Source organism: Prenolepis imparis, unplaced genomic scaffold (assembly GCF_030444845.1).
Source record: "Prenolepis imparis isolate NDT839.2.m4 unplaced genomic scaffold, iyPreImpa1.0 SCAF_12, whole genome shotgun sequence".
Classification (NCBI taxonomy): Eukaryota; Metazoa; Arthropoda; class Insecta; order Hymenoptera; family Formicidae; genus Prenolepis; species Prenolepis imparis.
The window spans coordinates 14,072,393-14,098,946 of NW_028141170.1; the positions used below are offsets into that span (position 1 = coordinate 14,072,393).

The window sequence follows — 26,554 nt, forward strand, 5'->3', positions numbered from 1 at the left end:
AAGCAGTGGTATCAACGCAGAGTACTAGCCGTTCTTGATCCGTTCGTAGCCGTTTGTAGCCGTTCTTGACCCATTCCTGAGCCGTTCTTGATCCGTTCGTAGCCGTTCCTGAGCCGTTCGTAGCCATTCTTGACCCGTTCTTGAGCCGTTCGTAGCCGTTCTTGATCCGTTCGTAGCCGTTCGTAGCCGTTTGTAGCCGTTCTTGACCCGTTCTTGACCCATTCCTGAGCCGTTCTTGACCCGTTCGTAGCCGTTCTTGACCCGTTCTTGACCCGTTCGTAGCCGTTCCTGACCCGTTCCTGAGCCGTTCTTGAGCCGTTCTTTAGCCGTTCTTGCGTTGTTTACTTCCGTTCTTGACCCATTCGAAAATCGTTCTTGATTCGTTCGCTACCTTGTTCACAGTCGTTTCAAACCCGTTCATAGCCTTTCCTGACCCGTTCGCAGCCGTTTTTTCGAGGAGAAGAGATCACCATTAGATTGCACGTACGACGACGACAGCGGTAACGATGTCACCGTTGATGTCACCCCCGCGATCGCTGAAAGACTCTTGGCTACCGTGTATAACCGCGTAAATATCGCGTCCACTGTAACGGATAATAAAGAAGTATCAAATATAATACGCGCTAGCAACACCTTCAACAAGCATCAGCTCATCGATTGCGACCTGGCAACTTTAGTTTTTTATAAAAGGAGACATTAAAAGGCCAAAAAAGAGCTAAATATGGTTTGTAGTTATTTTGTGTTAATAATTGATATTTAATAAAATAAAAAATAAAAAATAAAAATAGACGTTTCGACTGTCACAGCAGTCTTTATCAATACATTAGTTTAAAAACAATTTAATAATTACGAGTTGACATGTGAAGAGTGTCATAATATAATGAAATAAGAGTTAACATTAAATAGTTAACGCAATCCATACTTATTGTAGCGAAATTAACATATTAATATAAAAATTAAGTCCTTAATGATATGAGCTTGATGAACAAAAAAAACATGTAATATATATTGATTTGCCAAAGATGTGTGAGTTGTAATGGTCCAAGAAGTAACTTGATATATTTGAGATGGAAAACATATTCATCGTTGAAGGACAAGAAGATGCTTATCAAATATTACATAAATTGCTTTGATGGGTGTTGTTATTTTTGGAAATCTTCTGTGGATCAATGTTAATTTGATTACTAAAAAATGATTGTAAGTAGTAATGATTGGCAAATTAATTCGATAACTTACATCACCCGCCATAGTCAAATAATTTTTTTATTGTCTAGAGGTATAGAAAATACTGTGTCGCTGACCTCGCACTAACAACTAATGCGTTTTTTCTCAAACTCATGCGTGGTACATCAACTCGGTTTAAATATGTAAATAAGCTAATCATAAACATATAACAGATTGAAACAAATATAACTGTAAACAATTATTTATCTGTTAAGATGTCGAGAATGTCAAAATATGACCCACCCAATAATTTCGTGTCTTTGTTTAGATTAAGACCGTTTTGTTCTTTTATATGTAACATCTCGGAAATTAGTCTTTTGTGATAATTGCTTTCGCGGTCTAAAATTTTAACATTATTCCAATCAAAAGCATGGTTTTGATTTGTAATATGTTCTGAAATCACTGACTGCTTTGTTGGATCTAATTTTATATTTTCTATGTGTTCTTTGATTCTAGATCTTAACTGTCTTTTTGTCTGCCCCAAATAGGAAGCGTTACATTCTGAGCAATTTATTTTATAAACTACATTATAAGATGGATTCCCGTTATCTTTATATACTTTAATAAATTTATTAAGTTTATTAAGTATTCTGTATCCCACTTTATGTTTCGATTTTCTCATTGAATGGGTAATCGATTCGGAAATCGAGTTGATGTATGGTATAACTAAGAACTTATTTTCAGCATTTTTTTTTAATCAACCGTGATGAAGTTATTTCATTGTTGTTGTTGAATTTGTTCTTAATGAGGTATTTTATCCTGCGATTGATTTCATCAAAAAATGAGATGGAGAGGAAAACCGTTGCAGAGCAATATATTTATAATTTTCTCTAAATTCTTTTTATGGAAAGTATGATGTGATAATAGCAATGCTCTGTCAACTAAATTATAAATCGTACCTATTTTATGACAAATAGGGTGATTGGAATAAAAAGATAGTGATCTTCCTGAAAAGGTTTTATTCTGGAACCAATCTATATATATTTTGTTGTTATTAACTATGATATTTAAATCCAAGAAACTCATGCAACGATCGGCCTCCCATTCAACAGTGAATTTTAATCTATTGTTACAATTGTTAAATCTTTCAACGATGTCTGTTATTGTATTCGCTGGTGCTGCTAATATGATATCATCTAGATAGCGATAGTAGAATAATATTGCTGTATCTAATGTGTTTATAATGGAATTTTCTAGATCTTGCATAACTAGGTCTGAAATTATTGGCGATAACGGAGAAACCATGGGAGTACCATAAGTTTGTTTGTAAATTTTTTCATTGAATATGAAATAAGTAGATGATAAAACAAAGTTATCCAGTGAGCATTATTGAGAGGAAGAGCTCTTTAAGAGAACTTTTTGAAGACTTCATTAATTTTTCTCAAAAATGATATTAGTAAGTTATCTTTTTTGTAAGATATCTTTCAGAAGAACTCTTTAAGAGAACTTTTGAAGACCTTATTAATTTCTCTTAAAAATGATATCAGTAAGTTATCTTTTTGTAAGATATCTTTCAGAAGAGCTCTTTATGTTGTCTATTCATAGATGTCTGTAGAGTCTCTAGCAAGCGTACTATTTTACGAACGCCGCACATGGGCAAGCCTCATATATACGTGTGTGAACTGCGTGCTCTGAGTTGAATTTCAAGGAGATAGCATTTACGTTCTTCGATATTAACGTTTAATTTTTCTTTCTTAAATTATAAATATTATTAAATATGTATTTGAGCATAAAATAGAGATTATATATTTTCATATATATTTTTGTTATTTGTTCTATGTTGCCTCTATATCCAAACAAAGAAGTTGGGTTATGTCTGCAAAAAGCACGTTGCAATCATAAAGTTTTTTTTTATTCAAAGACTATGGGCATTTTGAAACCTGTTTTAATTTTAATAAAATGTTATAAAAGAAATGTATACTAAGAGTTATATTTTTTTAAATATAAAAAAATATGTAAAAATATAATACTACAAATAGCAATTCTTAACGGTAACCTTTTTTTTTATATTTAAAAGAAGTCAGATTGTGGAATTCTTTTAGATATCGTTTATGTGATGTCTTTCTTTCCTCTAAAATCGACGCATTGGAGGACTTATTGATATCATAATATTATCATTTTGATGGAGTTATCGGAAGTCCGACTCTTAAACTTGAGTACTTTATGAATTTCTTTTGATAATATATTGCTCACTGGGTAACCATGAAAATAAATTTCTCTTTTGGAATTTTTGTGTGTAGTTTAATATAATTCCATCTGTTAATAATACTTCCAATTACAAGATCTAGAGATACATTTGTAAAAAGTGAAACCACATCAAGTGAAATTAAAACATCCTGTTCTCTTAATGTTTTTCCTGACAGAATGCTGTACAATTCAAAACTGTTATTTATGTAGGTAACCGATTTCGGAATGCTTTTTGTTAAGATATTGTGAATAAATGAGGCTATATTATATAAAGACGTGCTGATAGAAGCTACAATAATTCTGAACGGTACATTGTCTTTATGGATCTTAGGTAGACCGTAAGCTTTGGATAGTATCGAGTCACTCGAATGCAAAAAATAATATTCTTTTTTGGTAATGTGCTCATTTTTTAACCAATTCTTTAATATGTCATTAAGTTCCCTTTCAATTTTTGATGCTGAGTTCTTGTTGATCAAAGTATAGGTTCCTTTTTTATCATTTAGTAGGTCTTCCACTTTTTCGATGTAATTGTCTTTGTTTAGTGCAACCGTTACATTGACTTTATCAGTACGCGTGAAAAGGATGTTAGGATTATGAGAGCAAAATAGTTTAGTTATTATAAATGAAGCATCGATAATAATCTTGATTGAATAGGGTTCGTGTGATGATTATTCCGAATAAAATGATGAAACTGTGGTATGGAAATGTTGCGGATAGTTGTAATGTTATTGATATTGTTAGTGTTAAATTCAATATCATTAATAAACTCATGTATGGCCGTTTTTTTTATTTTTGTGATCGGGAGGCTGAAATTACTGCCTAATTGTAACAAATTAGAGACCTCTCCCGGGATTTCATGACTAGATAAATTTATGAACCATTTTTCATTAGTATTATTTAAAGGATGAACAGGTTTTTTTTAGGAAATCAGATGCTTTGATATCTGTGATAATAAGATTGTTATTAATAGTAGTAATTGGTTTATGTTTTAAACTGTTATTTAAGTTATAACTGAAGGTTATTGGTTTGATGTTTTTAATATATGCTTTGTTTTTTTCCTTTAGTAAACCTTGAAATTCTTTCACATTCATGTAGATAATGAATTTTTTATGGTAATTATCAAAAGCTCTCATGTAATGTTTTGTTACGTCAAACCATATGTATGTAGGAAAACTATTGAAAAGAATTTGGTTTATAGTGTATTTTTCATTATGTAACAATTCAATTAATCTGTGAAGATCAAAAATCTCAATTTTTAATGAATCAACCTTGAATGTATGCAACATTCTGTCTCTTCTTTTTAATGATCTATGATGATATAAATTAAATTCAAAGTTACATAAATTTATTAGATGTTTGGGAAATAAATCCCAATTTTTGCATGACCTTAAAAAAGTTAGTTTTGATGTGGTTTTTACTAATTTGTAGTTAACATCAATCCATTTTTTTACCCAATAAGCTGTTCGCTCACCAAATGTTCTATAAATAAAATCGAAATTAAATCTGTGATATTTGAACCCAAAATTATTATAACGCATATTAGGCCCGCGCAAATAGATTTAGTTTTTAGTTAATAATATGTAAAATATGTAAAAGAGAATAATAAAGAATTTTTAAGTTTAAATTATGATGTAATTTCTTTGTATGCATTTCCAATCCGCACTCTCTCCCACCCGTAAACAGTTCCCTAGCTCTTATACGTATAGCTCCCAATAGTTGTGCGGTCCTTGCGGGGGATGACGTCATGCGGGGAAAGGGGGAACGCGATGCTAAGAACCGCCAGAGATAGCGCGAGAGGTGCACGCGAGAAAGGAATAGCGCGAGAGCGCTTAGAAGAAAGAGTGTGAGGCGTTTATGAGAGAACGCGAGGCACATGTGAGAAAGAGATAGCGCGAGAGACGCATGCGAGAGAGAGATGTTTGCAAAGGAGAGCGCGAGATAACGCGAGAGAGGTTTGCAAAGGAAAAAGAAGAGGAATTTTAAAATAAAAACATTTTTAATAATACTAATTTTTAATTATGAATAAATGTGTATTTACATGTGTGTGTGTGTGTGTGTATGTGTGTGTGTGTGGTGTGTATGTGTGAATTTAAAATTTAAAATATAAGAATATATAAGAATATAATAATATAATATGAATATAATATAAAAATATAAAAAATATAATAATATAATATGAATATATAAGAAAAATACAAATAATAAGATAAATAGATAAACAATATAAATTTAAAATACAAAATATAAAAATTTTAAATCGGCGGCAAGCGGAGGAGCAGCGGCTGCGAGGTGGTGGGGCGGTGGCTGCGAGGCGGTAGAGGACCATTATGGGATAGCAAGGGGCCCCTTCTGCATAACAGAAAAATTTTGTTAATTAATTTATAAATATTTTAATTAATTTAAATAAATACAAGTATTACATACTGCCTCCATGACAGGTTAAGGAGAATACGGTTCCTCAATATCTCGGTCCGAAAAATCATAATCCGATGATTCGCATGATGCCGATGATGATGGCATATCCATTCGACCAATATATGGGTCCTCAGATCCTTTAAAATAAATCACACAGCTTTTATAGCGACGTCGAAAGCATTTGATATTGTTGTGTGCTCTGAAGCATTTAGATAAACAGCCAGTTGTTCTTAAAATATCTTCATGAATTTCTATAAAATGGGCCAAATCTTTCGTTTGGGGTTTCTGTACACCGAGTTCATGATTTCGTAGAAACTATACCACCGAAGACATGTCCTTCGATTTTTTCTGAGTCGCCATTTTCACAACACTTGTAGAATTCTCACTTTAAGTGTCCCAGTACAATCTCCAAAAGTTTATTTTGTGCAAACACATATCACATATCACATATCACATGGAAATATCTGACACAATGATTCTCTACAATTGCAACACCATCGATAATCCACTACATTGTGTAATTTAATCACATGCTTTCGTACAGCATACATGTGTCCGAAATCTTGAATAGAGATCATACATGAAGTACATAAAGCCAGAGCACCACCCGTAGAATAATAAAAGTATATGGCGCAAACTTTTGTACGTCCGTTTAGCGCAAGGATTTGTGAATTAGACCTTGTCGTGAATATCCGTAAGGTCCTCACTGCGATCACTAATATAATTACTGTCACTCGACAACGCGTGATCTTCGTCAGATTCGTCTACACTGTTATCCGACAACTCGTGATCTTCATCAGATGACTCGTCTAATATTCTCTCGAAATTATTATTTTCCATTTTCGATGACACTCACATCTTCATCACTATCTTCGATGATAATTACTTCTTCTATATTCATTATTTTTTCTTCTCACTTGCAATTCACACAGGACACTTAGCTCGGAGACGGTTCGAGACTTTTTGACGTGGAGACAGACCCTCTCCATAAGTTTCAGCCCCATCTCCTCCAAAAATTATCGCAATTCTTCCTAGAAAAAATTCGAGCGGCCGGACATCGGCGCTCATTTTTGTTTATAAAAATTCAAGCGGCCGGACATCGGCGCTCCCTAAACAATGAGAAAGAATCCCGCTTAGGGGGAGGGGAAGGGTACCGCAAAGGCTGCCGAATATCGGCGCGTAATGCAACATGGTCTTTTACCGCGAAAAAAAACACGTGTCCCGACGTGTTCATTGCAATAAGCGCGACCCCCCAAGATCCCCTCAGATGATTGAGGGTGGGGGAGGTACCGCGAGGGCGGCCGAATGTCGGCAAAATTATCGCAAAAGAATTCTTCCTAAACAATGAGGAAGAAACGTCGCAGCCTTTCGGCAGGGGGGGGGAGGGTGGAAGTACCGCCAAAGCGCGTCGCCTTATGGGGGAGTGGAGGGGAAATACCGCGAGGGCGGCCGAATATCGGCGCTCACTTTGCGGTGTTTTGTTTATATTAACATGTTAGATAATTCAAAGTAATACATTACGCTATTTTGTTTATGAAAAACAATACGCGATAAACGTCTCCCGCACAGCGATAAGCGCCCCCGCCCCGCGTGACGTCATTCCCCTCGCCTACGAGATTCCCCCCCCCCCCCGCGTGACGTCATACCCCCTCGCCACTGAGAACCTCCCCGCCCCGCGCCTCCCTCGGAGGACCTGGGTTAGAACTCTCCTTGTATTCCTACTGAGATTTTTATTCCATACATCCCCTCTAACCCCCCTTAAGAATTGGATGCGAGAGTAAAATATAGATCCGAAAGTCGCTGAATCGGGAATCGAACCCGAGACCTTTCGCTTGCCGGGCGACTGCTCTTCCAACTGAGCTATTCAGATCCTTTCGATTCTATATTTTTCTCTGTTTTTTAAGTAAATACTTTAAATAACGCCTTTTCGGCCGGCGTAAATAAACAATATGAATTATTATTAAGGCTCTTCCGTATTAAAATACAAATATATAATATAAGTGATAGGCCTTAAGAGCCGAACGCGGATGTTGATGCGTATTCTAACGAAATTTAATTTTTCGCTGGAATTAAATTAATTGTGCACAGGGCACGAATTTTTACTACTTGGTATATTGCCAAGTCTTTTCTTGTATGGAATAATCTCATACTTGAGATTTTTATTCCATACATCCCCTCTAACCCTCCTAAAGAATTGGATGCGAGAGAAAAATATAGATCCGAAAGTCGCTGAATCGGGAATCGAACCCGAGACCTTTCGCTTGCCGGGTGACTGTTCTTCCAACTGAGCTATTCAGATCCTTTCGATTCTATATTTTTCTCTGTTTTTTAAGTATAATAAATACTTTAAATAACGCCTTTTCGGCCGGCGTAAATAAACAATAAGAATTATTATTAAGGCTCTTCCGTATTAAAATACAAATATATAAGTGATAGGCCTTAAGAGCCGAACGCGGATGTTGATGCGTATTCTAACGAAATTTAATTTTTCGCTGGAATTAAATTAATTGTGCACAGGGCACGAATTTTTACTACTTGGTATACTGCCAAGTCTTTTCTTGTATGGAATAATCTCATACTTGAGATTTTTATTCCATACATCCCCTCTAACCCCCCTAAAGAATTGGTTGCGAGAGAAAAATATATATCCGAAAGTCGCTGAATCGGGAATCGAACCCGAGACCATTCGCTTGCCGGGCGACTACTCTTTCCACTGTGTGTGTGTGTGTGTGTCTAGTGTGTAATTATATGTGTACTACTATACATTATAATATATACCCAGACAGCACAGCATATTTGTAAAATATTTATAGAATATTTATAATAAATATTTTAATATTTTATAAATATTTATCATAATATTTATCTTTACATACCATAAATATTATATGAAATATTTAATCTGTTTTGATAATATGTTATAAATCATAAATATTTATAAATCTTTATCATAAATGTTGTGTGCTGTCTGGGTAGTATATATACAATATATACTATATATTATAATATATCTCTAATATATACTTATTAATATTTATATACAATGTGAATAATATTTCTTAATTTATCAGTTGTCAAGCCATTAAGAGGAAAGACAGAAAAAGAAGGAAAAGGAGAGAAAGAGAGAGAGAGAGAGAGAGAGAGAGAGAGAGAGAGAGAGAGAGAGAGAGAGAGAGAGTGAGAGAGAGAGAGAGAGAGAGAGGTAGAAAAAGAGAAAAGAAGATAGAGAGAATGGAGAATAAGAAAGAGAAAAAGAAAGAAAAGGAAGAAGAAGAAGAAAAGAAAGAGAGAGAAGTGGAGAGAGAAATAGAAAGAAAAAAGAGGAAGAAGAGACGAATAAAAAAGTAATTAAGGTTACGTTTCAATACGTCCTCTTCGAGGAAAATTTTACTGATAATAATGTACGTAACGTGTGTGTACTATAGCTTTTAAGTAAAATTTCCCTCGAAGAGGACGTTTTGGAACGTAACCTAAAGTGACAAATAGATTTGTATATATACGTGTACATATGCGTGCGTGCGTGCGTGCGTGCGCGCGCGTGTGTGTATGTGTGTGTGTGTGTGTGTATGTGTGTGTGTGAGTGTGCGTGTGTCTGCCTGTGTAATTATATGTGTACTACTATACATTTTAATATATACCCAGGCAGCACAGCATATTTGTAAAATATTTATAGAATATTTATAATAAATATTTTAATATTTTATAAATATTTATCATAATATTTATCTTTACATACCATAAATATTATATGAAATATTTAATCTATGTTTTAATAATATGTTAAATAAAGGTTTTTATAAAACATTTTAAAAATATTTATATAATATTTGAAAAAAATATATATTCATAAATATTTATGAATCTTTATCATAAATATTGTGTGCTGTCTGGATAGTATATATACAATATATATATACTATATATTATAATATATCTAATATATACTTAATAATATTTATATACAATGTTAATAATATCTCTTAATTTATCAGTTGTCAAGCCATTAAGAGGAAAGACAGAAAAAGAAGGAAAAGGAGAGAAAAAGAGAGAGAGAAGAGAGAGAGAGAGAGAGAGAGAGAGAGAGAGAGAGAGAGAGAGAGAGAGAGAGAGAGGTAGAAAAAGAGAAAAGAAGATAGAGAGAAAGGAGAATAAGAAAGAGAAAAGGGAAGAGAACAAAAAAGTACGTTTAACAACGCATCCCAGCAAACACAAAATATAACTGCTATGTAACATGTATATAATGCTATATATATACTATATAACGTGCATGTTACATGTAACGTACACGTTAGTAGTAACTTCCCACTCATAGATGTAACATTTGTAATATAACATATATTGTTATATTTTAATTATATTGTAATTATATCCCAGATAGCATCGATATTGTAGGATGCCGAAGATAATCAAATTTTTTTAGTTGGAATATAAAATTACAATATAACATATGTTACATATTACAAATGTTACATCAATGAGTGGGAAATAACAACTAACGTGTACGTTACATTTAATATGCATATTATAACGAGTTACATAGCAGTTATATATTTGTATTATTTAAAATCCTAGACAGCACAGCATATTTATAAAATATTTATAGAATATTTATATTAATTATTTTAATATTTTATAAATATTTATTATAAATATTTTATAAATGTTTTTGGAGTCTTAGATTCAATAGATCATAAATATTTATCTTAAATATCAGAAAATATTTACGATAAATATTATGGTAAATATTATAAATATATTTATATATTATTATAATACAGATTTTTTTTTTAAATTTATATTTTCTTTAATAAATACCCAGTAAGAAATCATGAGTTAAGAAGACATAATTAACGATTTTTCAATCAAAGCGATCGGTTGATATAGTCTAATTTAAAATTTGGTCGATTAGATGTTTTTGTGTTTTTAAAACTATATTAGTCATTTATAAAAAATTAAAAATGTGTAAAAAATGTTTATAAGTAACTTATTAGACATTTATTTTAAAATAGAATATAAAATTATAATATACACTGAATATACTTAGGCAACAGAGTGGTTTAACAAATAAATTTATGTACACATCGATATATACGTAAATTTATTTGTTAAAAGACATTCTGTTGCAAAATGTAGCTCAAAAAGAGAAATAATGTTATGACATTTTTAATTTTATTAATTACCGTTTTTGCCAGCCTTATATAATTCTCACGACGAAAATTAAATACGAGAAAGATACGTCACAAAGCGGTAAATGAAAGAACTAACAATTTAGTTAAAAGATATTTACAAAATAATTACTATAAATATTTATCTTTACATACCATAAATATTATATGAAATATTTAATTTATGTTTTAATAATATGTTAAAATAAAGGTTTTTATAAAACATTTTAAAAATATTTATATAATATTTGAAAAAAATATATATTCATAAATATTTATGAATCTATCATAAATATTGTGTGCTGTCTGGGATAGGATACTTTTGTATATATGTATATGTGTGTACAAGCAGGTGTTAAAAAAAAAGTTAAGTTTCCCTATTTATTTTCTCCCAGGAAACAACAAATTTGCAGATCTCTCGAGTGTCATAAATTTTTGTTTAGGTATTCTGAAAACATTGGTACGCAGTTTGGTGCGGAAGCGACTTGGCATTTAAGTACGTATTTTTCAACTAAGGGAGCGATTTTTTTAGTGTGTCCAACTGCGAGATACGGTCGGTTATTCAATTTTTGACTGCGTAAAATGAGAGTGCAACAAATATCTATTAACAATTAAGAAAAGTTTATTAGAAAAAATGCACGAGCATTCAAATATGGTCCGTGTTGTCATCAGTATTAAACATATCTTTTTTAAAATTCTTGACAATGAGCTCCAACGAAAAATTATTTGAATACTCATACATTTTTCCTCATAGTTGGACACGCTAAAAAATTCGTTTCATAGTTGCAAGAAGCGTATTTAAAGCTGCGAGGTCGTTTTTTATTCAAACTGTATGAATGTTTTTAAAATTTCTAAACAAAAGTTTTTGACGCCAGAGAGATCTGTTAATTTATGTTTCTTGGAAAAAAAAAATAGCGAAACTTATTTTTGGTTTAACCTTCGTGTATAGGTGTGTGTGTGTGTGTGTGTGTGTGAGTGGGTGTGTGTGCGTGTGAGCTTGCGTGCGTACAGTGTCCCATGACTTAAAGTCATGGAATAATGATAATATAAAAATATAATATAATTATCTCTTTCACTCTTTCTATCTCTATTATGGTTCCTGCACACAGAATGCGGTAAAGCTTGTTGCGCGGCAAAAAGCAACGTGGCAAATAAAATTTACGCATAGAAAATGCATATAAATGAAGAATATTCAATAGAAATTATTTCCGTCTCGCGGAAAAGATTCAGTTCAATATTTTCCGCGCGGTGGAAGTTATATATCTATTATTTCTGTAATAGCAAGCATTCGATTGGCCACCACGTCGCTTCTTGCCGCGCGGCAAGTTTTACCGCGTCCTGTGTGCAGGAGCTATTATAGTCTTTAAAATTTATAAAATATGATTTTTTCTATTTGACATTAATATTTTTTATTTTATTTTCAGGTACGCAGTAAAAATAAGGACGTTTGCAGATATTTAAATATAATAATAGTAATAATAATAATAATAATAATAATAATAATTAGATACTTAAAAAGTCGCTAGTAAAATTTTAAAATAGGAACGAAGTAAAGTCGACCCAACTAGCCAAAATTATATTTATTTAAAAAACACACAACGTTTCGACCATATGGATGTGGTCCTTATCAAGTGTAATATTCATTAGTAGAGGTGCAGCCAAATTAACGATAACGTCAACTTTTCCATAATATAGTTACAACATATTTAAATAAACATAACATAAATTCAATTTTGTCAAAACATTTGAAAGAGAGAAAAAGAGAAAACGATCCTATCGTTATGATGATTCGTCAAAAACTTTTTGACGAATTTTTTTTTTGACGAATCATAACGATAGGATCGTTTTCTCTTTTTCTCTCTTTCAAATGTTTTGACAAAATTGAATTTATGTTATGTTTATTTAAATATGTTGTAACTATATTATGGAAAAGTTGACGTTATCGTTAATTTGGCTGCACCTCTACTAATGAATATTACACTTGATAAGGACCACATCCATATGGTCGAAACGTTGTGTGTTTTTTAAATAAATATAATTTTGGCTAGTTGGGTCGACTTTACTTCGTTCCTATTTTAATAATAATAATAATAATAATATATAGTTAAAATTAATTATTATATAGTTATAATTAGTTATGCATATACAGGGTGTCTGACGTAAGGTGTCACACCGAAAATATACAAGTAGATCTCGTTAAACTGAGTCGAAAAGTCCTATACCATTTTGCAAACAACCACGTAAAATTTCGAGATATTAATTAAAAAAGATCGACCAACGAGCGCGCGAATTACGTCGGGACGGCCCGCTAAGCGGTGTACCGTGCCGTATCGCTATAGGCAACACGCGCCTAGCATGTAGCGGGCCGCCCCGACGTAATTCGCGCGCTCGTTGGTCGATCTTTTTTAATTAATATCTCGAAATTTTACGTGGTTGTTTGCAAAATGGTATAGGACTTTTCGACTCAGTTTAACGAGATCTACTTGTATATTTTCGGTGTGACACCTTACGTCAGACACCCTGTATATATATATATATATATATAGATTTAGATAAGTTTATTGCTGCCCCAATTGGGGATTACAAGGCGCTTTTTCCCTTAAGGAGCGGTCCCAAACCTTTATCCACTTTTTACATCCACTTATAATCTATCCTTAACCTATAACTTAGCCTACGCAAAATATATACAAAATATACAATAAAAACACAACGCCACGCAACTCCGCCTTACTCTCTCGCCGCACCATTTACCTCCCTCTCATCTTTCTCTTTTCGCTCTATCTACCCCTACACACACCCTCTCGCCCTTTCCTTCCTATCTTACGCAATCTTACTACTAGCTTAATCTAATGTGGGACCTCCGCTTCCGGTTACTTCTGCCTTTCCTCCTCCACTCTCTCTCTCTCTCTCTCTCTCTCTCTCTCTCTCTCTCTCTCTCTCTCTCTCCCTCCCTCCCTCCCTCACTCTCCCCCCTACCCTCACCTCCTTCCCCGGCCCCTCTCGCTTCCTCCAACAATTTCACCCACAATTCCCCTTCTCCTTCCTCTCCCAGTACCTCCCTCACCATTTCCTGCCAGCTCTCTCCCCTTCCCCATTCCATACATTCCTCCCATACATGTTCCCACGTCTCCACCCCTCCCCCACACATCCTACATCACCTTTCCTCCTCCTTCTCCCAATATCTATTTCCCCTCATCCCATTCCCCAATCTGTACTTCGCCATCCTCTGCCACCTTCCTTCCGTCCATCCTTTTCTCAGATACCTCGGAACTCCCTCCCCCTTTACCTGCTTGTACCATTTATTATACTCCGAATTCTCAATCCTTTCCTATCTCTCCTCCCTCTGTCCTTTCTTTTCCCATTTCTCAACCTCCTCCCACCTAAACTCCCCTCTTTCCCTTCTTTCCTCCACCTCCCTTAAATTCATCCCTTTACCCTCAAAAAACTCTTTTCTTTCTTTCTCCCACTCCGATATTTCCCCTCCCTTTTTAGCCCTCTCTTTAATTTCCTCTAAACATACTCTTGCCAACCCCCCCTTACCCTCCTCCAACCTCTTCTCATATCCCCACGTCCTTCTTCCCATCCTTGATCTTATCTTTTCCCTTTGGAGCTCCTCCCTTATCATATACCCCGGCGTTCCCCAATCCACTCCTAACATCCATCTCATATACCTTTCCTGTAACCTTTCCAATCCCTCTCTCTCCTCCCACTCCCATATCTCAACCCCATACCCTAAAACCGTCCACACTAACGCATCAAAGAGCCATAATCTCCTCCCCCAATTACCCCCAAATCTCCTCTTTCCTATCCCAGTACTCTGCGTTGATACCACTGCTTCCCTCCTCATCCTCTCCCTCACCTGTCCATCCTGCCTCCCATTCCTTTATACTACATAGCCTAAATACTTGTACTCCTTTACCCCCTCCAACTTCTTTCCCTTCCAATACCAACTAGCTTTCTTCAGCCTCCCTCCCCCCTTCCTGCACCTCATCACCATCGACTTGCTCTCATTCAACTCCAATCCCTTCTCCTCCAAATATCTCCCTAATCTTTCCATCATACACCTCATTCCCCCCTCATCCTCTGCCATCATCACCACATCATCCGCGTACGCTAGCGTGTATATCCTATCCTCTCCCAACCTCACTCCTCCCCATCACCCTTTCCTCATCTCCTCCTCCAAGTCCGCCATCATCATATTAAAAAGCAGCGGACTCAGAGGACACCCCTGCCTCACTCCCCTCCCTGACCAGAACTTTTCTCCCCTCTCCTCCCCTATTCTAACCCTGAATCCTATCTCCCCTACTATCTCCTCACATCTCCTTACCATCCCTTCCTTCACCCCCCTCCCTCTCAAAGCCGCTATTAATTTCACCCTGTCCACCGAATCAAACGCCGCCCTCAGGTCCACAAAAAATAGCACCATTTGACTTCCTTTCCTGCTTATCTGTCTATTTATCAGATAGTTCAACACGTAAATATTATCTACTGTCCCCATGCCTCTCCTGAACCCCGTTTGATTCGGTGGCACCATCCCTCCTTCCTCCACTTCATCCCTCAGCCTCTCTGCTAACACCGTCGCATACACTTTGTATAACGACGGTGCCAGCGTTACTCCCCTGTAATCTGAGACCTCCCTTCCCTCTCCTCTTTTCAAAATTGGTATCACCAACTCCTCACACCATTCTCTAATCCACCCTTCCCCCTTCCATATCCTATTACATAATTCCCACACCCACTCTTCTAGCCCCTCTCCACCATATTTCCACACTTTTCCTGGTATTCCATCCACCCCCACCGCCTTCCCATCTTTTATCCTTCCTATCGCCCTCCTAATTTCTCCCCTTTCTATCTGGTCTTCCTGATCTTCCACCTTCCCCCTTACCCTCCTGCTTTCTCCCAACACCACTCTCGACTCCACCCCCCCCAATAAATCCCTAAAATAACTGTTCCATTCTTCCATCTCAATCCCTTCTCCACCCCCTCCTTTCCCTCTTCTCCTCTCTTTCCTAATTACCTCCCATACCTGCCCCTCCGTCCTCGCTTCCATTGCCCTCCTAGTCCGTTCTTCATTCTCCTCCTCTTTCTTCTTCCTACATAATCCCTTGTACTCCTTCTTTCTTCTCTTATATTTCTTTCCCTCCCCCCTTCACTCTTCCATCTTTTCAACTCCTTTGCCACCTTCCCCTTATCTTCTCTGCACTCCTCATCAAACCACCCTCCCCTTTTTCTTCTCTCTTCCCTACTTTCTCCCCCATTTCCCTTACTTAGAACTTCCTGTATTTTTTTTCCATCCTCTCCCACTCCTCCTCTACCCCACTCTCTTCTTGTTCATCTCCCTGCCTCTCCCCTATCACTCCTAACCTCTCCATGAATTCCTTCTTCCCCTCGCCCGACCAGTTCCACCTCCTTTCCCTCTTTTTTACCTTCTTATCCAATCCTCCTCTTTCCCCTCTGATCCTTACCACTACCGGCATGTGGTCCGAGTCAATCCTATCTCCTATCTCTACCCTCATAATTTCCTCCCTCACCTCCTCCTTCACTATCACATAATCAATGACTGATCACCCATTTGGCCCCATGTACGTCCAGCTCCCCTCCTCATCTCCTGCCACCCCTCCATTCACTATTGCCCATCCTATTTCCTCTAATCTTCTCACTAACAATTTCCCTTCCCCATTTACCTTTGCATCCTTCGACCTTCTTTCCTTTCCCTCCTCTTCTCCCTCCTCCTCTATCCTTACCCTTCCCCCAATTCTCCTGTTCTAGCATTAAAATCCCCCCCTATTATCGTTCTAATCCCACCTCCTTCCTCCTCCATCCACTCCCTCATCTCTCCTAATTTTTCTTCTAAATCCCCATTTACGTACACACCCACCAATCTCCATCCCTCCCCCTTTTTCTTTATCATCACCTCCATCATTCCTTCCTTATCTGCCCCGCCCTTTCCTTCTATTCCTAACCCTTTTCTTACCCCTACTATTATTCCCCCCATTGCCCTTCCTTTCCTATTTTTCTTCCTCGCATATTGCACCTCCCACTTAAATCCCCAAGGCAACCTCCCTCTTATCTTCTCCCACCCTTTTTCATCTACCCATATTTCTAACAAGAACATTACGTCCCATTCCCTTATCGCTTCCCAGAATTCCGCATCCTTATTATTTAGCCCCGCCACATTCCAAAATGCCACTTTCCATCCTTCCTCCCTTCCCTCTTCTTCGCTCTTTCTTTCTTCCCCTCCTCTCCCCACCTCTCCATCTCTCCCTCCCCCCTCTCTCTCCCTTTTCCCTTTTTCACTTTCCTTCTCCTACTCGTTCTCTCCCTTCCTTTTTTGCCTCCTGCAATATGTCCACCTCCATTTCACCCTCGTCCCCTCCTCACCTCTCTACCCCTTCCCTTCTTCTCCCCCTTCCTCCTTCAGCTCCTCTCTCATCTCATCCCACCTCCACCATTTACCCCTCATCCATATTCTTCCATATCGTACCCACGCCCTCCCTCCCTCTCTTTCTTCCCCCCTAGCGATCTCTCCTAATCTCCACATCATCCTTCTTTCTTTCCACGTAAGATCTTCCTCAATCCTCTCCTCTCTCCCCCTCAATCTTCTTTTCTTTTCCATTACTTCCCTCTTAACCTCCATATTTCCTACCCTTACTAATGCCATACTAGTCCCATCTCTCCTTCCCTCCCCTATTTTCCTCACCTCCCCCACCGGCCTCTCTACCCCTATCTCTTTTAAAATTCTCTCCACTTCCCCTTTTACTCCTCCTTCCCCACCCTTTATACCTTTTACTATAATGTTCCCTCTCTTTTCCTCCCTTTCCTTCCTCTCCCACCACCATTCCATCATATTAATCCTACCTTTCATCTCAACCATCTCCTCTCTCTTTCCCTCCCCCCTCCTCTCCTCCCTCTTCCTCAGCTCCAATTCTTCCACTTTCATCCCTAATTCTAAAATCCTCCCCTCCAACCCCTCCTTCTCCCTCCCCCACCTTCTCTCCTTTTCCTCCATTTCTTTCTTCAGCTCCCTTATCTCCTCTCTTATTTCTTCCTGTCCTCTTATTCCCTCCTTAATCTCCTCTTTAATTTCTCTTCTTATCTCTCTCATCTCTCTGATTATTTCCTCCTTCCATTCCCTCCCCATCTCTCTTATGCTCACCCCCATCCCTCCTGCCTCCTCTCTCCTTTCTGTCTCTGGCGATCTTATCACCTTTTTACTTTTCCTAAATATCCACTGTAAATCCCCTTTCTCCTCCATCTCTTTTCTCAATCCTATATCTTCTAATTCATCCCTTTTCCTTTTCAAAACCTCTTCCGGCGTCCCCGTGCTACCCCTTCTCTCCCTCTTCTCAACATTCTTTATTCTTTGCACCTCATCCATTTCCCTTCTATACTTCCCTTACTCTATGTCTAGTGACTTTTCTCGCGCCACCTACTTCTTTCTCTTTCCCTATACCTACTACACCTGCTCCGATCCCTCTACACCCGTTCTCACCTTTCCTAGTTCCCCTCCTCTTCCTCTGCGGCCCTGACCTATCACCCTAACTGCTGACTCACTCTACCTGCACTACTTTACTCCCTTCTCACCGCTCTTTTCCCTTCTCAACCAACTCGCCTGCACTCCCCCGGCATGCACTCACTCCAGACTCTCACTGACTCACTCTCTCTCGCCTTTTCTCTTCCTCCTACCTCTAATAACCACTCAAAACACACTCCCTGACAGCACTTCAACCTTCTATCACGCAACCGGAAACAGAAGTCTATATATATATATATATATATATATATATATATATACTTATAATACGTTTAAGTTGTATTTGTATATTATTTAATAATTATTAAAATATAAACTTAACAATATACTTTAATTATTGAGATATATATATAATATATATATATATATATATTATATATTAATTTTGTACATAATAAAGATATTTGTAAATAATAAAGATATTTGATAAAATGATGATGATGATGATGATGATGATAATGTTGATGATGATATGCTGATTATGAAGATGATGATGATGATGATATTGATGACAATGATAATGATGATGATGACATTGATGACATTAATGATGATGATAATGATGACATTGATGACATTGATGATGATGATGATGACATTGATGACAATAATAATGATGATAATGATAATGATCACGAATAGTTGTAATATAGTTGAATTTTTTAATATATTATTTTAAATTGCATTGAAAAGAAACAGTTCTTTTTCTTCATACATATTTGTATTTTAATTTTCAAAGAGTTTTAATTAACGCATAATTTTAATTATCGCTCATATAATTTTGCTTTAATTATTATATCATCTAATATACATATCTTTTTTCTTTGTAATTGATATATGTATAAAATACATATACATACATTGTTAAATTTTAATAATTTGTTTAAATCCAATAAAATATATATTTTAATAAAATATTAACATATACTTTAAAAAAATCGTGTGTAGGTGTGTATTTCTGTGCATATATACATATATATATATATATATATATATATAAATAGCGTAATATATCTATTTTTATAAATATTAAACTTTCGTAAAATGCCGAAACGCAAAATACAACGTACTTTAGAAGAAGTAGAAGAATTTCAACGACGATGTCGTGAAAGAAAAGCAGAGAATCAACATTGTCGTCGCCAAATTGTAAAAGTAAGAAATAATATACTAAAATCAGTTGATAACAGAAATCATTGTGTTGCTGGTACAATACATAATAATCATATAATAGAATTAGATGAAGAAATAGTTGGACAAAGTTCTGGAAACACTACATCAGTATGCCAGCAACGTTCTGCAGAATGTCAATCTCGTTATCGTTCACGACAGAGAAATCAACTTCGCTTAAATAATAATAATACTATGTCAATTAGTAATGTTGTTGAATATTATATTGGTTCTATGAACGTATCTTGTGTTCATTGTAAATCAATGCATTTTGCATCTGAAAAAGTATCTAACAAAGGAAACTCATTTCACGATTGTTGCAATCATGGTGCAGTACATTTACAACCATTACCTGAATTTCCTCAATTACTTCGTAATTTATTCGATGGTAGTCATATAAAATCTAATGATTTTTTTAAACATATTCGTAGTTATAATAGTTCGTTTTCATTTGCATCATTTAATGCTAATTTAATTAACTTTAACAATAGACGACCTGGTCCATATTGTTTCAAAATACAAGGACAAATTTATTATCAAATTAATACAGCATTATATGCTGCACAAAATGAAAGTCCTACTTATGGTCAACTTTTTATTGTGGATTCAAATGAAGCCATAGATCATCGTCTTAATCAAAATTCATATTTAGATTTTGAAATTGTACAAAACCTTGAACAAATAATGCGGGAATTTAATGTATTTGCTCAATCTTATCAAATGATGGGTGAAGAATTAGAAAATCAACGACGTTTACAAACGGAATCAGGTGAATTATTACCTGAATTACAATTATTATTTACTTTAAAACCAGGTATGGATAGACGTCGATATAATGCTCAAAGAACTAATGAAGTTGCTGCTGTTTTTTGTACTACTGCTGATGGAGAAATTCCAGAGTCATACGTTACAATACGTAATAGAAATACTAAAACTTTACAAAATGTTAGTATTATGGATCCAAATGTTGAACCATGGATATATCCATTGTTTTATCCATATGGTACTCAAGGATGGCATCGTGGCATTTAACAAAAATAAATAGTGATAGACGAATAACTAGAGAACAATATATTAAATATCGCATGGCTATTCGTGATGAATTTAATGTTTTTTTATTAGGACGTCGCTTATTTCAGCAATGGCTTGTAGATAGTTATGTAAAAATGGAAAAAGATAGAATTGATTATTGTAAAAATCATCAAAAAGAATTACGTTCCGAAACATACCAAGGATTAAGAGATTATTTACAAACTACGGCGAATAACTTAAATGGACGTATTGGAAAAATGGTTATACTTCCTTCCATGTTTATTGGATCGCCGCGTAATATGTTACAACATTATCAAGATGCAATGGCAATTGTTAGTAAATTTGGTAAGCCAGATCTTTTTATTACTATGACTTGCAATCCAAAATGGCGTGAAATCGAGGAAAATCTATTGTCTGGTCAACAAGCTTCTGATAGACCTGATATTTGTGCTCATGTTTTTAATATTAAAAAATATTATTTAATTGATTTAATTGTAAAGCAAAAATTTTTTGGTGAAGTAGCAGCATTTGTATACGTTATTGAATTTCAAAAACGCGGTTTGCCACATATTCATTTGTTGATTACATTAAAATACAATTTTAAAATAACAACTCCACAAATTGTTGATAAATACATTTTTGCTGAAATTCCTGATCCTGATGAAAATCGTATTTTACATGATATAGTTATGAAACATATGATTCATGGACCTTGTGGCGATTGGTGCTTGGTAGATGGACGTTGTTCGAAACACTTTCCAAAACCATTTCTCGAAGAGACTAGAATGGATGAAAATGCTTATCCTTATTATCGTAGACGAGATAATGGTAAAAATTTTGAACGTCCTGGCGGATATAAAGTTGATAATCGTTATGTTGTTCCATATTGTCCTATTTTATCGATTATATTTAATTGTCATATTAACATTGAGGTAGTTTCAAGTATTAAATCGGTTAAATATTTGTATAAATATATTTATAAAGGACACGATGTTGCTGCTATAACCATTGAACCAGTAACAGAAAATGTAATTATTGATCATGATGAGATACATAATTATATCGAAGCTCGTTATGTTGGACCTGTAGAAACCATTTGGCGTATTCTTGGTAAAAAGTTACAAGATAAAAGTCATACTATAATGCGTTTGCCAGTCCATCTTCCTAATGAACAAAATATTATCGAAAATGAAAATATTGACGACGTCATGACATCTGCTTTAAATCAAGTTACTATGTTAATAGATTATTTCTCATTGAACTTACGAGATGAAGAAGCAAGACAATATTTATATATAGAAATTCCACGCTATTATACATTTAAAAAAGAAAAAATTAATGGTAGAAATATATCGCGTTGGGTTAAACGCAAAAGTCATTTTAATTGTGTTGGACGAATATATTCCGTTAGTCCAGCACAAACAGAATTATATCATTTGAGATTATTATTACTTACAGTAAAGGGGGCTACAAGTTTTAATGATTTGAAAACTGTAAATGGAGAATTTTGTCAATCATTTTCAGCGGCATGTTTGGCTTTAGGTTTAATCGAAGATGATGATGAATGGAAACGAGCTATGAATGAAGCTGTTGCATGGATGATGCCTCGACAACTTCGTAGATTATTTGTACGTTTATTATTACATTGTCAACCATTACATCCTGAAGAGTTGTGGGAAAATTTTAAAGAAGCAATGTCTGAGGATTATGTTCGACATTTTGGTATGTTACAAGGACAAAATAAAGCTTATATGCAAATTAATAGTATGCTTCGTGCTGAAGGTAAAAGTTTTGCTGATTTTCCACAAATGGAACAGTTAATAGAAAATAATGGAGAGGAAGATTACATGACATTTGATGAAGATATGGAAATAGGCACCAAACAATACAAACAATTAAATGAGAAGCAAAAAGAGATACTTGATCTTTTATTAAATAGATTAGACAATAAAAATAATAATCATAATTGTTTTTATATTGATGGTCCAGGTAGATCAGGTAAAACATTTATATACACAACTATTTATCATTTAGCTAGAATTAGAAATAAACATGTGTGTACAATGGCTTTTACGGGCATTGCAGCGACATTATTACCTACTGGAAAAACAGTTCATAAGACATTTGGATTACCGGTTCCATTATTCGCTGATTCGTCATCTGCTATTAAAATACAAACTAAAGAAGCTCAATATTTGAAGGAAACTGATATTTTTATTTGGGATGAAGCACCAATGGCACCACGATATGCTTTAGAAATTATGGATTGAACATTGCGTGATATTATGAATAATGATTTTCCCTTTGGCGGAAAAATTGTTTTATTGGGTGGTGATTTCAGACAACTTTTACCTATTAAATTACATGCTACTCGAAGTGAAATTGTAAATCTTTCTATTAAATTTAGTTCTACTTGGAGACATTTCGTAAAATTTTCTTTAACCCAAAATATGCGAGTTCTTCAAGAAGAAATTGAATTTGCAAAGTTTTTATTGGATATGGGAGATGGCAAATTAAATGATTTAAATGATAATATAGAAATTCCTGAATGTTGTGTAGCGCCTATTAATGCTGATATTGTTGAAGATACATATGGTGATTTAATACGAAAAAAGGAGTTTGTCAAAGTAGCTAAATGTGCGATACTTTCTGCAAGAAATGTTGACGTAGATGAAATCAATAAGAAAGTTGTTGAATTATTAGATATAGTTAATGAACGAATTTATACAAGTGTAGACAGTGCTATAAATGGTGACAATGGTGACATTGGTGAAGTTTTGTTACCAGAATATTTAAATAGTTTATCTCCATCATCTCTTCCTCCACATGAATTGCGTTTAAGACCAAATTGTATCATTATGTTTATTAGAAATCTTAGTATCAATGAAGGTCTTTGCAATGGAACACGATTAATGGTTATAGAACTTGGAGATCATTTATTAAAGTGTAAGATTTTAACAGGTGACAAAGCAGGAGATATTGTGTTTTTAAATCGTATAACATTATATTGTGAAAATATATATCCTTTTACTTTTTCCAGAAGACAGTTTCCGATAAAATTAGCTTTTGCTATGACAATTAACAAATCGCAAGGACAAAATTGGTTTGATAAAATTGGTTTAGATCTTTGTAAAGATGTTTTTAATCACGGGCAACTTTATGTTGCTTTTTCACGAGTTCGTTCTTGGCAATCATTAAGAGTTTACCTTGGTAATCAACGAAATAATAGATACGTAAAAAATTATGTATATAAGGAAATGTATATTTAATTTTTTTGGCTTTTCAAATCTGATAAAAAATTATTTATATTAAAATAACAATAACAAAGTAAATAATTTAATTTAATTTAAGAAATAAATATGTTATCAGTATATTAATACTTGTTATGTAATATTAACAATAATTATGGTTTATTATTTTTATTAATTGTCAATTATTATTAATTGTATAAATGTTAATGTTATTATAATAATAAGAAATGGTATTTATATTTATTTATATTTATTTATATTTATTTATATACGTACATTTATATTTTTATTTAAATTTATTTATATTTATTTATTTATATTTATTTACAATAATTATGTTATTTATTAAACTTTCTAATATCTCTCTTACTGTTTATATATATATATATATATATATATAAATTAAAATTAAACATTTTTTTAAGAATTTACTTTAGAATATTATTATTCATTTTTTAAATAATTATTAATTATTATTTAAAAAATTATTAGTTTATATTTATATTTATTTTTATTATTAATAAAAAATAATTTTTTTTAAAGAGTAGTGTATACTTTCAAAATTAAAGTAAAAATATAATAATATGTAAAAACAATATGTTGAATATTAACAAAGAGAAATAGATATAAATATTAAAGATGACATATAATTATTTTTTTTTGAACAAATCAATTACATAAATTAAACATTAAAGATTAATTAAAATTAACATTAAAATTTAATTAAAATAAAAACTCAAACATTATTTGATGCATTGCCGCAACTCTTCTTATTCTGCATCTAAAAAAGAGCATTTTATATTAATTTTAATAATTAAAAATTTTTTTAAATATATATTTATATAATATTAATTTATAATAACCAATGTGTACCAAAATCGAAATATTCGATTCTCATTGGTTCGATACACATTCTGGTATACACATTGGTTGCTATACCAGAATGACGCCAAAAATCGCTTATATATTGTATATATATATATATATATATATATATATATATATATATAAGCAAGCATTTGATTGGCCACTGCGTTTCTTCTTGCCGCGTGGTAAGCTTTATCGCGTGGCAAGCTTTACCGCGTGGCAAGCTTTACCGCGTTCTGTGTGCAGAAGCCATTTCAATCGTGATGAAAGTACTGTGCGAAGTAACGCAAAGTACCTTAGAATCTCATAGGAAAGTACGTGTGAATAATTATATTCATGCGATCAACTATGAAGTGTCATCATGTAATCAACGCAGTATCATGATAAGAATAGTGCAAAGAGAAGAAATAACAGATATGCCGCATGTAATACAGCACGTGAGTATTGATTTGTGATCTTTCCCTAATCGCGTGTTAATGAAAGATGTGTATTCTTTATATATTGTTTATGTAATGTAAACTATAAATTTCAGTACTGGTAGTGTATATCGGAAACATATGCCTATTATCAATAAATCACTGTGCTATCTGGGATGTAATATATATGTATATTTATATATTATATTGTAGTTATACATATTATAATTATATCACAGATAACATAGTGATTTATTGATATTAAGCATGTTCTAATATACACTACCAGCACTGAAAATCTATAGTTTACGTTACATATATTATGAATTTTTAATACTGACATTACATCGGAACATGTCCATTATTTGTAACTAATATATATATAGTATTCAAATTAACATTTTTTATTTTACAGAGCTCAAGTTGAATGTACATACTAAGTGCGATGGAGGTATAAATGAATAATACGAAGAAAAAAGAAGCAGTAAATTAGCGTGTAATATAGCATATTACACGCCAATGAGTTTTAGTTTGTGGCTATCTAACATGTCTTCCCCAAAAGATAAATAATTGTTGTAATATGTAATTAATGTGCATATAACATATATGTTAGTTACAATTAATGGACATGTTCCGATATACTACCAGTACTAAACATTTATAATATATATAACGTAAACTATAAATTTCAGTACTGGTAGTGTATATTGGAACATGCCTATTATCAATAAATCACTGTACTATCTGGGATATAATTACAATATAATAACAATATAACATATATGTCTTATATTACAAATATTACATCTAAATAGATGTAAATAGATGTACTACATACTACATCTATAACTAGATGTAATATTTATAATATAACATATATTATATTGTAGTTATACATATTGTATGTAATTATGTATATCACAGATAACATAGTAATTTATTGATATTAGGCATGTTCCAATATACAATACGCACTACTAATGGTTAAACCATTTAATTTTATATTATTTATTTTTTTATTTTTTATTATTTTATATTATATAAAATCTATTAACGCGCGATTACAAAACCAATTAAACATTTCAGATATATAACTATTGTATACACATATTTAATATGCATGTCACATGTGTAACGTGTACTTGTTAGTTGTAATTTTTCATTAAAATATTAATTATTATATTTCATTAAAATATTAATTATTACTTCATTAAAATATTAATATAATTTTTATTTAAAAAAAAATATATATATGCATCATTGTACACGATAACGCAAATGACTCAAACCAAAATT

The 26,554-nt window shown here is 33.7% G+C and overlaps 1 protein-coding gene across 1 annotated transcript in view; it reads left to right on the forward strand.

Annotated features, from left to right (window-relative positions):
• LOC145943387 (uncharacterized) overlaps positions 1 to 26,554 on the forward strand; it is a 69,255-nt gene that overhangs the window by 31,736 nt on the left and 10,965 nt on the right. The window contains exon 6 of the mRNA XM_083050902.1: positions 15,553 to 15,568. Coding sequence (XP_082907028.1) covers positions 15,553 to 15,568 — 16 coding nt within the window. The remainder of the gene's footprint in view (positions 1 to 15,552; positions 15,569 to 26,554) is intronic.